The sequence below is a fragment of the Ranitomeya variabilis genome, chromosome 2, assembly GCF_051348905.1.
Source record: "Ranitomeya variabilis isolate aRanVar5 chromosome 2, aRanVar5.hap1, whole genome shotgun sequence".
Classification (NCBI taxonomy): domain Eukaryota; kingdom Metazoa; phylum Chordata; class Amphibia; order Anura; family Dendrobatidae; genus Ranitomeya; species Ranitomeya variabilis.
In genome coordinates, this window is record NC_135233.1 from 342,436,111 (window position 1) to 342,449,737 (window position 13,627).

Below are 13,627 nucleotides of genomic sequence, written 5' to 3' on the forward strand. Positions count from 1 at the left end.
CACTGTTTAAAAAACACACATACAGTCCTTTGTAGGGAATGTGCTCACCTATTGGTGTTGTGAAACTGGGTCACAACTCCCAAGAAGGCATAATCGTAGCAGCAGGTCTCCACAAGAATCCAAAGGGATGCTGGAGGTAATAGTCTTAGGCGAACTGAAGACCGCGCACACGAGGTAGATTTAAGGTGGTTTATTGAAGCCTACGCGTTTCAAGAGCTATCTTGCTCTCTTCTTCAGGGCATATAGTACAAAACACAAATATGGGGTATATTTATACAAAAAGGAAGGGGAGGGGCCCCAAGGCCCTTGTACTATGATACATAAATACCTAATAAAACACATATTTAATAACATATAAAAACATTATTCTTTATTATTTATAACCTAGGAACATTATTTGATATAAATAAAAAATAAATTTAAAATATAAAATTTAAAAATGTAAATAGGCCATGAAAAAAATAAGTAACCTACTGGGTGTTCGAACCGGGGAACTCTGTATAGAATTATATTGTTTAAGCTATTCTAGTCCTTGCGCCACAGAATACTGGTAAGTTCCTTATCAATTTCTCTTGTGGAGATGAAAACATCTAAAATGTTCTTATGGGCAAAAAAGCTAAATATTGCAAAACGAACAATATATGCCGTTATAAATTACTTAAAAAATTACATGGTGTTATATTTATTATAAATTATATATAGTTATAAAAATATTAAAATTGTTACAACATGAGTGGTACTAGAGCCATCCCATGGGACACAAAGAAAAATTGTTATTTGGAGTGAGGCTTAATGATAGGAACCACACTTCAATTAGAGAATTTATTCAGTCACAATAGGTCTGATATTACATTTAGCCCTTCAGGCTCCAGAGAATTCAAGGTATATATCCAAAAAACCTCTTTCTTATTAAGTGACTGTGTGCGATTAGGGACATGTGCAGGAACGTGATCAATGGGGTGAACATGAAATAGTGAAGGATTGCTGTTATGTGAGATGCTGAAGTGTTTGGAAAGACCATGTTTGAGGTAACCTATTTTAATGTTGTGTCGATGGGAATTCATACGGAGGTGCAGTGGTTGTGTTGTCCTACCAACATATATCTTGTTGCATGGACAAGTAATAATGTAAATAACATAGGAGGTGGTGCAGGTGAAATGGTGACTGATTGGAAAAGGGTGAGGAAAAGAGGAGTGTTTAAATGCTGTACTGGTGTGTGCTATGATACCACAGCACAAACATTTCTTGTGAGAGCATTTGAATATACCTGGTTTTAGTGAAGAAGGTGATTTTTTTAAAATATCAGGGAGTCTGCTAGGTGCCAATTTATTTTTCAAGCTGGGTGCTCTCCTAAAAATAATTTTAGGATGTTGTGGCACCAGCTTACCTAGTATCTTATCCTCTCTTACTATGTGCCACAACTCATTGATGGATTTTTTAATGAATTTGTGGTCTGTGCTGAATGTGGTTACAAAACTGCAGGTGTATTCTTCTGGGCTGGCTGCAGGGTCAGCTTTTTCTTTTTTTAGTAACAAATCTTGATTGAAATTTTTATAAACATGTTCAAGTGCTCTATTCACCAACTCTCTGGGGTATTTTTGTGCTAAAAACTTATTTTTTAAAATCTCAGATTGGTCCTTAAAATCACTATCAGAAGAACAATTTTTCCTAATACGCATAAACTGGCTTTTTGGAATGTTACAGAGCCATTTGTCAAGATGGTTGCTATTGTAATGGACATAGCTGTTACTATCTACTTTTTTAAAAAAGTTTTTTGTATGAATCTTTCCATCCACAATGAAAAATGTCACATCTAGATAGTCAATGGCAGTTTTGTTAAAAACAGAAGTAAAACCAAGACCCCAGGGGTTGTTATTGAGCTCTGACATTAAATATTCTGGAGGTTTAAAAGTTGTGTCCCAAATAAAAACAAGATCATCAATATAACGTCCATAAAAAAACAATGCAATCAATAAAACCACTATTATAGATAAAAGAATTCTCAAAGTGACCCATAAATAAATTAGCATATGTAGGCGCTACCCGAGATCCCATCGCTGCACCACGTGTCTGGTGGTACAGTTCACCCAAAAAAGTGAACTATCTTTCCATTTTATGGAAATTAAATTAAACTCATTAGAAATATAAAATGGAAAGATAGTTATATATTTGTTACAGTTGATGTGTGCTCCCTATATACAAATATCAAACATGAAATTGGACTTGCAAGTATGAAATCATTTATGGATACAGATCCGAGATTATTGGATAAACAAAAACAGTTTTTAATGTCAGGAATGGAGTTCATTTTAAAAAATAATTATTTTACTTTTTTGGGTGAACTGTACCACCAGACACGTGGTGCAGCGATGGGATCTCGGGTAGCGCCTACATATGCTAATTTATTTATGGGTCACTTTGAGAATTCTTTTAACTATAATAGTGGTTTTATTGATTGCATTGTTTTTTATGGACGTTATATTGATGATCTTGTTTTTATTTGGGACACAACTTTTAAACCTCCAGAATATTTAATGTCAGAGCTCAATAACAACCCCTGGGGTCTTGGTTTTACTTCTGTTTTTAACAAAACTGCCATTGACTATCTAGATGTGACATTTTTCATTGTGGATGGAAAGATTCATACAAAAAACTTTTTTAAAAAAGTAGATAGTAACAGCTATGTCCATTACAATAGCAACCATCTTGACAAATGGCTCTGTAACATTCCAAAAAGCCAGTTTATGCGTATTAGGAAAAATTGTTCTTCTGATAGTGATTTTAAGGACCAATCTGAGATTTTAAAAAATAAGTTTTTAGCACAAAAATACCCCAGAGAGTTGGTGAATAGAGCACTTGAACATGTTTATAAAAATTTCAATCAAGATTTGTTACTAAAAAAAGAAAAAGCTGACCCTGCAGCCAGCCCAGAAGAATACACCTGCAGTTTTGTAACCACATTCAGCACAGACCACAAATTCATTAAAAAATCCATCAATGAGTTGTGGCACATAGTAAGAGAGGATAATATACTGGGAAAGCTGGTGCCGCAACATCCTAAAATTATTTTTAGGAGAGCACCCAGCTTGAAAAATAAATTGGCACCTAGCAGACTCCCTGATATTTTAAAAAAATCACCTTCTTTACTAAAACCAGGTATATTCAAATGCTCTCACAAGAAATGTTTGTGCTGTGGTATCATAGCACATACCAATACAGCATTTAAACACTCCTCTTTTCCTCACCCTTTTCCAATCAGTCACCATTTCACCTGCACCACCTCCTATGTTATTTACATTATTACTTGTCCATGCAACAAGATATATGTTGGCAGGACAACACAACCACTGCACCTCCGTATGAATTCCCATCGACACAACATTAAAATAGGTTATCTCAAACATGGTCTTTCCAAACACTTCAGCATCTCACATAACAGCAATCCTTCACTATTTCATGTTCACCCCATTGATCACGTTCCTGCACATGTCCCTAATCGCACACAGTCACTTAATAAGAAAGAGGTTTTTTGGATATATACCTTGAACTCTCTGGAGCCTGAAGGGCTAAATGTAATATCAGACCTATTGTGACTGAATAAATTCTCTAATTGAAGTGTGGTTCCTATCATTAAGCCTCACTCCAAATAACAATTTTTCTTTTGGTCCCATGGGATGGCTCTAGTACCACTCATGTTGTAACAATTTTAATATTTTTATAACTATATATAATTTATAATAAATATAACACCATGTAATTTTTTAAGTAATTTATAACGGCATATATTGTTCTTTTTGCAATATTTAGCTTTTTTGCCCATAAGAACATTTTAGATGTTTTCATCTCCAAAAGAGAAATTGATAAGGAACTTACCAGTATTCTGTGGCGCAAGGACTAGAATAGCTTAAACAATATAATTCTATACAGAGTTCCCCGGTTCGAACACCCAGTAGGTTACTTATTTTTTTCAGGGCCTATTTACATTTTTAAATTTTATATTTTAAATTTATTTTTTATTTATATCAAATAATGTTCCTAGGTTATAAATAATAAAGAATAATGGTTTTATATGTTATTAAATATGTGTTTTATTAGGTGTTTATGTATCATAGTACAAGGGCCTTGGGGCCCCTCCCCTTCCTTTTTGTATAAATATACCCCATATTTGTGTTTTGTACTATATGCCCTGAAGAAGAGAGCAAGATAGCTCTTGAAACGCGTAGGCTTCAATAAACCACCTTAAATCTACCTCGTGTGCGCGGTCTTCAGTTCGCCTAAGACTACTTTTCTCCCATGGTATTATCCATAGTGATAGCATTATGCTATAAATACTTTCTTTATTTCACCAGGCAATTCTCCTATAGTGCGAATGAAAGTAACAAATCATCATCTACATCTCAGCCGTCCCCGCCATCATCGACCACCGGTGCCAAGTAAGTTACACAACAGGACTCAAGCGGATATTGAACAATTAATTATCATGATTGGTCAACCATTAAATCAGGCATCTTACTTGTTATTTGCCATTTTTACTCCTTCTGAAGCCTCGGCCCGGTCACAAAACTGATGTCACTTTAGGCTCTAATGAGTTGTAGGAACACAAATTGGAAAAATGGCCACACAAAGAAAGATATGCGGCACATAGATATGTAGCAGATATGCGGCACACGGATATTTAGCCAACATGCGGCACATGGATATATTGCACACACATATGCAGCACCCATATATGCAGCAGATATGCGAGGTATGGATATGTGGAACATGGATATGTAGAAGATATGCATCACACAGATATGTAGCTGATATGCGGCACATGGATATATGACATAAACATATGCGGCCGAAAGATATGTGTCACACAGGTATGTAACAGATATGCGGCACATGGATATATGGCATAAACATATGCGGCCCAAAGATATGCGGCACATAGATATGTAGCCAACATGCGGCACATGGATATATGGCACACACATATGCAGCACCCATATATGCAGGAGATATGCGAGATATGGATATGTGGAACATAGATATGTGGCACACGGATATGTAGAAGATATGCAGCACACAGATATGTAACCGATACGCAGCAGATAGGTAGCAGACATGTGGCACATGGATATATGGCACACACATATGCGGCACACAGATATGTAGCTGATATGCAGCAGGGGAGCATTGATTATCAAAGTAAATTAGTAAGTTTAATCAATTTCTACTTTATCCACCACATTTAATGTGGAAGGGTAATCCCTTAAATAATTAATTTCTGACTGCCTGTAGATGCCAAAAGGAGGAAGTTAAAGGGAATCTGACAGCTGTTACATGCGGCCCATCCATGGGCACCGTTTATCAGATACTGGCTGCACGATTTCAGCCATATGTGTTTAACGCTGCGACATTTCAGAGAAAAACACAGCTTAATAGCTGGAGGGGAGAGCGCTGCACAGGAGACTGGTCAGAGAGGCGGGTCCTTTGTGCTTTCTCCCCGCCCGCTGCCCTTGAGTGACAGGTCTCCCCCTATATACAAAGGGCAGCAGGTGTGGAGAAGCTGCCAGGGACCCGATTATCTGACATTATATTCCCTGGTATCCGACATCTCACCCCGCAGTAGTGTAAGTTACAGGATTTGTGATTCATTTATGGCAAAGTTTCCTATATTTGTAAAGTGCATTGTATCTTTGAAAGTTTAGAAGAAGATGGCTTGTGCAGAGTAACTGAGTTTTCTTGTATCTGTGCAGGGTGACGCCATCTTACATTATCAGGTACGTGCTCTTCTATAATCAGTAACGTCATACATAACACAATATGTAACTGATATAATAATATAAAACAACAATACATAGTCACATGGGTCCATGGGTTGGGAATGACAAAGCTCTGTCAAGTTCAACCTTTCTCCACCAATTCTACATTGTCTGTCATTAAATGACCCAGAAGGAAATCATCCAGCATTTTTTTTATAAAAGCTGTTATAGTGTCGGCCATTCCACAGTCTGACTGCTCTAACTGTAAAGAATCATTTCCATCACTCTCTCTCTCATTTTCCAATATCCTTTTTATAATATGAAGCCCAAAACTGGATCCCATATCCTAGATGTGGCCTTACCAGTGATTTATAGAAGGGTAGTCGGACTGGCCCACCGGAGAACAGGAGAATCCCCCGGTAGGCCCCTGTGAAGGAGTGCTAATGAGTAATGCTATTACACTTGATTCATAATTTGCAGAAAAAGGTGTAATCTAATCATTCATTAAGCAAGCTAGATAAATTATTATATAGAAGCAAAAGTAAATCTGCGTACTAGGGTCAGGTTGTTTTTCCATGGAGCTGAACAGTAGACCCCAAAAATCAATGTTACTGGTGGGCCTTTGCCAAACCAGTCCGACACTGGTAGTATTAACTGAGATCATAGATTGTTATCCCTTTTTATATAACACCAAAAAGCGAAGATAAAAGAAGAAATTAAAAATCCCCATCGAAAGAACATGGACACACTATGGATTATGGATGGATTGGTCTTTACTTGCCTCCAAGACTTCAACCATTTACATTTTGCAGGGGGCCAGGTACATGGGTGCCCATGTGATATATCTGCCCCTGAATTCAGCTCTGCTACATCTTAACCTGTTTGTTTATTGTTATGTTTTTAAAGGGAACATGTCAATGGACAATGCACAGGGTTTTCTGTGTTACATTTATTTTTTTTTATTTTGGCAGTTTTTTTTCCCCCTCATATCACAACGTATATTAAAAAAATTCGGAATCCTGCAATTTTCACATTTGTCAATGGGGCAGTTTTATACTGCCTGTTCTTTCATGAAGAGTTTTCAGCAGACTTATTATCACAGGCAGGATTACAATGACAGGAAAATACCTCTATACTGACAGCACAGGATCCACCAACCACAACAGGCGATGTCACAGCTCCTCTGCTCCCCCTCTTCACAATGGTTTTGGCACACGCTCATTAGATGCTTCAATACAAAAGATAGAGTCTGAGACTGTTCATTGCCTCTAATGTACATGTGAAATTTCTGAAACGACAGGAAGTATAAGTCTGGAACCGCTCCAGTAGAAAGTGTGAAAATTGAAAGATTTCTTATTTTTATTAAATAATGCGATTTAAAAAAAAAACTTTCGTAAAAATGCAAAAGAAAAAAAACATTAAATATAAAAACCTGATTTAGGCAATAAGTAATTTTGAGATGACACATTCCCTTTCATTCATTGATAAAATGTGCCTTTGTATTGTAGGGGTCAGCCAGTAAATGCTGTCTCACAAGTAAAGACCCCAGCGTCTTTCAATGGATTCCAGAAGAGGTAATGAATATTTATCTATGTACTGTATGTAATGCTCTGTGGGGCAATAGAGGTGTAACATGTATCTAATCCCAGTTCTGGTACAAAGTATATATTTCTTATTATGATGCAAAGTATATAGCGAGCTGATAAAGCCATAGTAGAGCCGTAAGCTCAATAGCCTAACAGGAGGCATAGGGAGCAGAAAGGGAGGCAGTGGAGGCCGGAGACAGCAGGGACTCAGTACTTTTTGAAGCCTGTATGACTATGCGACTATGCAACTTAAAATCTGCTAAGAATGAATCCTATACTTCAGCTACTTCCAGCTGTAGAAAGAGGATAGGAGTATAAAGAGGCGAGATTGGGAATAAAAATTGGAACAAGAACCTTGTAGAAAGCCAAAGTTGTGTAACCCCCAAACATGTTGATCTCAGTTACAGCACAGTCCAGCCTCGGACATCAAACAGCCTCCCAAGAGTGCCCACCGCTACCGGCCATAAGATGTCCACAGACGAATACAAGAAATTGTAAGATACATTGTCATCCCCACATTGTGGTCTTTGATCCTCCGTTGGTCTATTCCCACCAACAGTCCTTGAATATTTAGGGACTTTCCTGCAAACTAGCTTTTTAGTGTTTGCAAATTTGGATAAAATAAATAAATTTGGTGGTATGTTTCACAATTTAGAAGTGAAATGTTGGGAGGTGGGCTTTGAAAGGTATTATAATTTTGGTACTGATTTTGCTATTTTGGACAGGGCGCCTTATAATGTAAGGAACAAATCTACAGATCTGTCGGATGACGAGACACCTTATACACAACAGGAACAAGCCACACGGTAAATAATGATTAATAATTTATAGACTGTATCACTGTAGGAGCACAATTTTACAAGCAGCAATGTCCTTGCCTGTAAAGCTATTTTCTATATATTGTGCAATCACTACACATTTCTATCACTATAGGATGTATGGATATTGTATATTAATTTGCTTTCTTGCTGTTGCAAGGACTGAACAAGCCAGCAGCGTATTAAGAAACACATCATCGAGGGACCGATCCTACGTCATATCTGCAGCTAAAAGAAACAGCGGGTGAGCTCTTCATAGAATCATTAGAATATTAGAGTTGGTAGGGACCTCCAGGGTAATCGTGTACAAACCCCTGCTCAATGCAGGATTCACTAAACCATCTCAGACATGTCTGTCCAGCCTCTGTATGAAGACTTCCATTGAAGGAGAACTCACCACCTCTCGTAGCAGCCTGTTCCACTCATTGATCACCCTCACTGTCAAAAACTTTTTTCTAATATCTAACCTGCATCTTCTCTCTTTATCTCCCCCCTTTTGTTTGGATTAATTGATTGGATTAAAAGAGGCACTCTCAAAGAGATTAGGAAATGCATAAATAACACAGAACTTACAGGGTTCACACATCCCTAATAACCTGTCAAAACATTTGGGACTAAAGGTACCTTCACATTAAGCGACGCTGCAGCGATAGCGACAACGATGCCGATCGCTGCAGCGTCGCTGTTTGATCGCTGGAGAGCTGTCACACAGACCGCTCTCCAGCGACCAACGATGCAGAGGTCCCTGGGTAACCAGGGTAAACATCGGGTTACTAAGCGCAGGGCCGTGCTTAGTAACCCGATGTTTACCCTGGTTACCAGCGTAAAATGTAAAAAAACAAACAGCACATACTTACATTCGCGTCCCCTGGCGTCCGCTTCCTGCACTGACTGAGCGCCGGCCCTAACAGCAGAGCGGTGACGTCACCGCTGTGCTGTACTTTCACTTTCACTTTACGGCGCTCAGTCAGTGTGGGAAGCGGACGCCGGGGGACGCGAAGGTGAGTATGTACTGTTTGTTTTTTTTACATTTTACGCTGGTAACCAGGGTAAACATCGGGTTACTAAGCGCAGCCCTGCGCTTAGTAACCCGATGTTTACCCTGGTTACCAGTGTAAAACATCGCTGGTATCATTGCTTTTGGTGTCAAACATGACGATAAACGCCGGTCTGACGACCAAATAAAGTTCTGAACTTTGTTCAACGACCAGCGATATCACAGCAGGATCCTGATCGCTGCTGCGTGTCAAACTAAATGATATCGCTAGCCAGGACGCTGCAACGTCACGGATCGCTAGTGATATCGTTTAGTGTGAAGGTACCTTAACACAAATTTAGATTTTCACACCATTTCATCCTTTAGGTTTTAAAGTGTCAATTTTCATTAACTCTAGATTGTTATGAAGAGTGATCAGGTGAATTACAAAAAAATTGTGAAATCAATCCCTACCATAAAAATGACCTGAATCACAAGAACCCCATTTCCACTGAATTTCGGCCATGGGTCAAAGCGACCTGCTTAACCAATTTTATTATTAAAGCAGTCTGGTATTAGTAGCTTTTTTGAATTTTTATCTAAAACCTATACTTAAATAACACTGCTTCCTTCCTACCTCTATATTCATAGGTTCATAGGAAAAGTAAAAAAATAGACTACTTTATGTGCTTCATTATTTAAGAAACAGAAGCCTTTAAGGCCGTGTATCGAATGAACAAAACTCTACTTTTTATTTTGTAACAACTTTGCCCAATAAGATAGAGATAAGTTTGGGCTATCGCAAAGATTAAAGAAGTTGTCCTCTTAGAACAAGTTATCCACCACCATCCTCAAGATAGATGATAACTTGATGATCGGTGTGAGTCCCACTACCGGGACCTGCACCGATCAGTAGATTTTTTATCCTGGTTACAAAAGGACTTGGCTGGTAGGATGCCCAACTGTTGTTCCATGCATGGGGCTCGGAGCCCCATAGGACATGAATGGAGCCCAGGTTGAGCTTACGTACTCCCGTTCCATTCTTACAGGATGTAGGGATTTAGCTAGTCGGTAATGGTCAGCGGTCACACAGGAACGCAGTTTCTTGTTCAAACCGGAAGGTTTATTAACTCTACAAACTTCCAACAGAAAGTGATAACAAGGTAAAGAGATCATACAGCAGTATGAGAAAACAATACCAACAGATTGTAGCAAGCATATTACATGTAGAACATCCCAAATAGGGTTAATTGAAAAAATATGAATTGCATATTATTGTCTACATGTAATATAAGGACAAATAGAGGCAAACTGCAACTAGTACAAACATCAAACACACAAAAAATAGCAGTCAATAAGTCCCAAAGTGTATAAATGTTATTACATAACAATATTAAAATCCAGAAGTACAGGTACATTGGCATGGGTGAGGAAACAACGAAGTACCCTCAGTGGTCATGGGTAACAAACCAGGGCTGATAGGCTTCAACACTCCTACATAGTATCACCCATAGGCCAGAATATGGCCAATATCTGTGGTACAAAGATACAAATAGAATCATATGATATTAACGGCAGAGAGAGAAAAAAAACAATCATACATACCTACTGTATGCGGGAGTGCAGAGCTGACAACCCACCCCGACGCGCGTTTTGGAGCATAAAAAACTCCTTCCTCAGGGGGCGTGTGGGAGCCGATACAAATTATGTGTATATTTATAGACCGCCAGATGGAAAATGAGCCGCTCACCTGTACGCCGCACCATCCGTCACCACCGTATCTTTGTACCATAGATATTGGCCATATTCTGGCTTATGGGTTATACTATGTAGGAGTGTTGAAGCCTATCAGCCCTGGTTTGTTACCCATGACCACTGAGGGTACTTAGTTGTTTCCTTACCCATGCCAATGTACCTGTACTTCTGGATTGTAATATTGTTAAGCAGTATGAGAAGCAGAGCGGTTCAGCTGCTCAATATTCAAAGTCCAATACTCGGCCTCTTGCAACGTACACCCGTCCTCCACCTTCTATACACAGACCCAAATACCAGAGGTGTTTGCACCTCCACTCCCGGACAAGGAATGAACAGCTCAGCTGCACCTCCTGGATTCGAGGGTGGGAATGACTAGTCCGCCCATCTCATCTAGTCATTCCTAACACACCTGGATCCATATATTGGTCCTATTAACCCTCTCAGCGCCTCTTATCCAGGATTCTGACAGCGTCTTGTCTACATGGGATAAAAGTGTCCCTCTTGCCGATCGACGAGATTCCTGAAGTCAAGAAGTTAACACTTTTCCTGTGGATAATTGATAACTTGTTTTCACTGGACTGCCCCTTCAAGCATACAATATGTTCCCACTCTCTAAACAGTAAGTGATATCGGGGGTAATTTGGAAACCAAGCCTTTCATTTTTGGGTGAGGAAATATAGAAAAATAGAGAAACAATTACTAAATTACTATTACGTTTGAAGAAAAAATGTTCATACCGTCACATTTATGATCGTGATATTTTATTTCAGAATCGGAACACAGGAAACATCGACCCCTTTTGTGGCCAAAAGGTGAAATTATTTATTTGTGCAATATTTTTTACAATTATATTACAATAAATTAAAATATAGTTTGTTACCTTTTTTTTCAGTTTTAACTTGTAAGAACTCTTTTAACCTTTTAGGGAATTTTGAGTTCCCAGATGAGGTCCTCTGTTCAGGAGCCTTATTTCTTGGCCAAAGTGGAGAGCGCTTACAAGGCCTGTCCTCATCTCCTGCCCTTTTAACATGAAGGAGAATGGCCACTGCTTGATTGACAGCTTGGATCAGTGACATCTTTGTGCCACTGTCCCAAACCGTGCTCCCACAATGCTGTTATATGAGGCTGCTTTGCCCCTGTGGTATGGGAGGAGCACAGTTACTCTGAAGCTGCCCAGATCAGGAGATAACAGGGCGATCCAGCCAGCTTCAGGGCAGTGCTTACAAGCTCCATCGGAAAGTGCTTGTAAAGACCCCAGATTTCCTTACAATATAGCCAGAAGTCATATATTTATTTATTTTGTTCTTAAAGGGTGCAAATAGAGGAAGAAAATAGTCCAACCAAGAAGAGTCAAACGCTACCTAAAACCCTGTCTTCATATCTATACGATGATAATAAAAGGTATGTACTATACTGACTTTCCAATAATCTTTATTATAGGGGTTCAGGACTTATACCGCTAGGATATGCCATCAATATATGGTATAAGGGGGTCTCACCTCTAGGACTTCAATACATTGAGAGAAAAAATTGAGGGTTGAGCTCATGGTAATATTTTTTGATGTGATGATAAATGGAATTTTTCCTTATTATGGTTTTGCCTATTTTTCAGATGTTCTTGGTTTGTTTTACATTACGAATATCAGATAGTGGGAAAATAATAGGGCCAGGCACTTCAGATGCGCACCCTCTGCTCTGCTTTTCGATAGGGCCTAACAGGGTCATTCCAGGGTTAGTCCATCCCTGTCGTCTTTTATGTGACCTTCCCTTTACATCCTATAATATATTATAAACCATTGCCTCCTTATTGTTGCTATTTTATGTATTTCTCTGTACTATTTTTGCGTTAAGAGTAAAGTTTCCCCCATAAACATTGGACGAACATCAGCTGAACCCACCGATACTGACGGTTCGGCCAATAGTCTAATGTATATGGGGGCTCCCATAAGGATCTTGCATGTCCCATTTTGGACTGCCGCTCCTTTTGTTGTCCCTAAGATAGGCTGCCCCCAGAGATGTTTGGCAGCGGCTCTCACATGGAGAACACAGGAGCACCCCTGTGTTTAAGAGAGTCGGCCAAGATGGCTGCTGGCCAAACGATCTTTTAGTTATATAATACATATCATATATCATATAATATCATATATATCATATAATACATATCATGTCAAGGGATTGTACCACTCAGACAGCCACTTTTCATATACCCTGTATGGGCATATAGATGTTAAAGAGGGGCTCTCCATCTTAGGACCCCTTTTGTTATTCAGATTAAAGAACTAAAAAAACTAAAAAAAACACCAGTTTCATCCATGTATTAAATGCCAGATATTGATTCTCGTAGCTGGCACATGTAGTCTTCGATTTAAAAGGGGTGGTCTTGATGAGGTAGGTGACACCTTGTATGATCACAATGAAGCGATATATTAATATTCCTTCTTGTGTAGCCTACTTTAGATTTTTTACCTTGACACTGTGTTGTTTGACGCCTTTTTTTGTGTGTTTTAGAGTTGAAAACCACTGGAAAGAAGCACAAGCAAAGCAAGCAAGTTCACAGGTGGCCTCCTCCGGACAAGTGTAAGTTTTGTGTTTTTTAATATAACTCATGACTCAAGCTACAATTTACGTGCCCCAGAATATCCCCTGACTTGTCAATGGCAGAAGTCGTCTGTGTAACCAGAAATTCAGTGTTAGAAACACGAGTAATATCATTCACTCTGAACATAAAATTTAACCATTTAG

At 38.9% G+C, this 13,627-nt stretch overlaps 1 protein-coding gene across 18 annotated transcripts in view; it reads left to right on the forward strand.

Annotated features, from left to right (window-relative positions):
* The window catches only part of ZNF185 (zinc finger protein 185 with LIM domain), a 138,550-nt gene that overhangs the window by 52,883 nt on the left and 72,040 nt on the right, over window positions 1-13,627 (forward strand). For all 18 annotated transcript variants that reach the window (XM_077285412.1, XM_077285420.1, XM_077285416.1 and 15 more), the window contains exons 5-13: window positions 4,350-4,433; window positions 5,745-5,768; window positions 7,259-7,324; window positions 7,738-7,830; window positions 8,062-8,142; window positions 8,315-8,398; window positions 11,656-11,697; window positions 12,197-12,286; window positions 13,394-13,462. In XM_077285412.1, coding sequence (XP_077141527.1) covers window positions 4,350-4,433; window positions 5,745-5,768; window positions 7,259-7,324; window positions 7,738-7,830; window positions 8,062-8,142; window positions 8,315-8,398; window positions 11,656-11,697; window positions 12,197-12,286; window positions 13,394-13,462 — 633 coding nt within the window. The remainder of the gene's footprint in view (window positions 1-4,349; window positions 4,434-5,744; window positions 5,769-7,258; window positions 7,325-7,737; window positions 7,831-8,061; window positions 8,143-8,314; window positions 8,399-11,655; window positions 11,698-12,196; window positions 12,287-13,393; window positions 13,463-13,627) is intronic.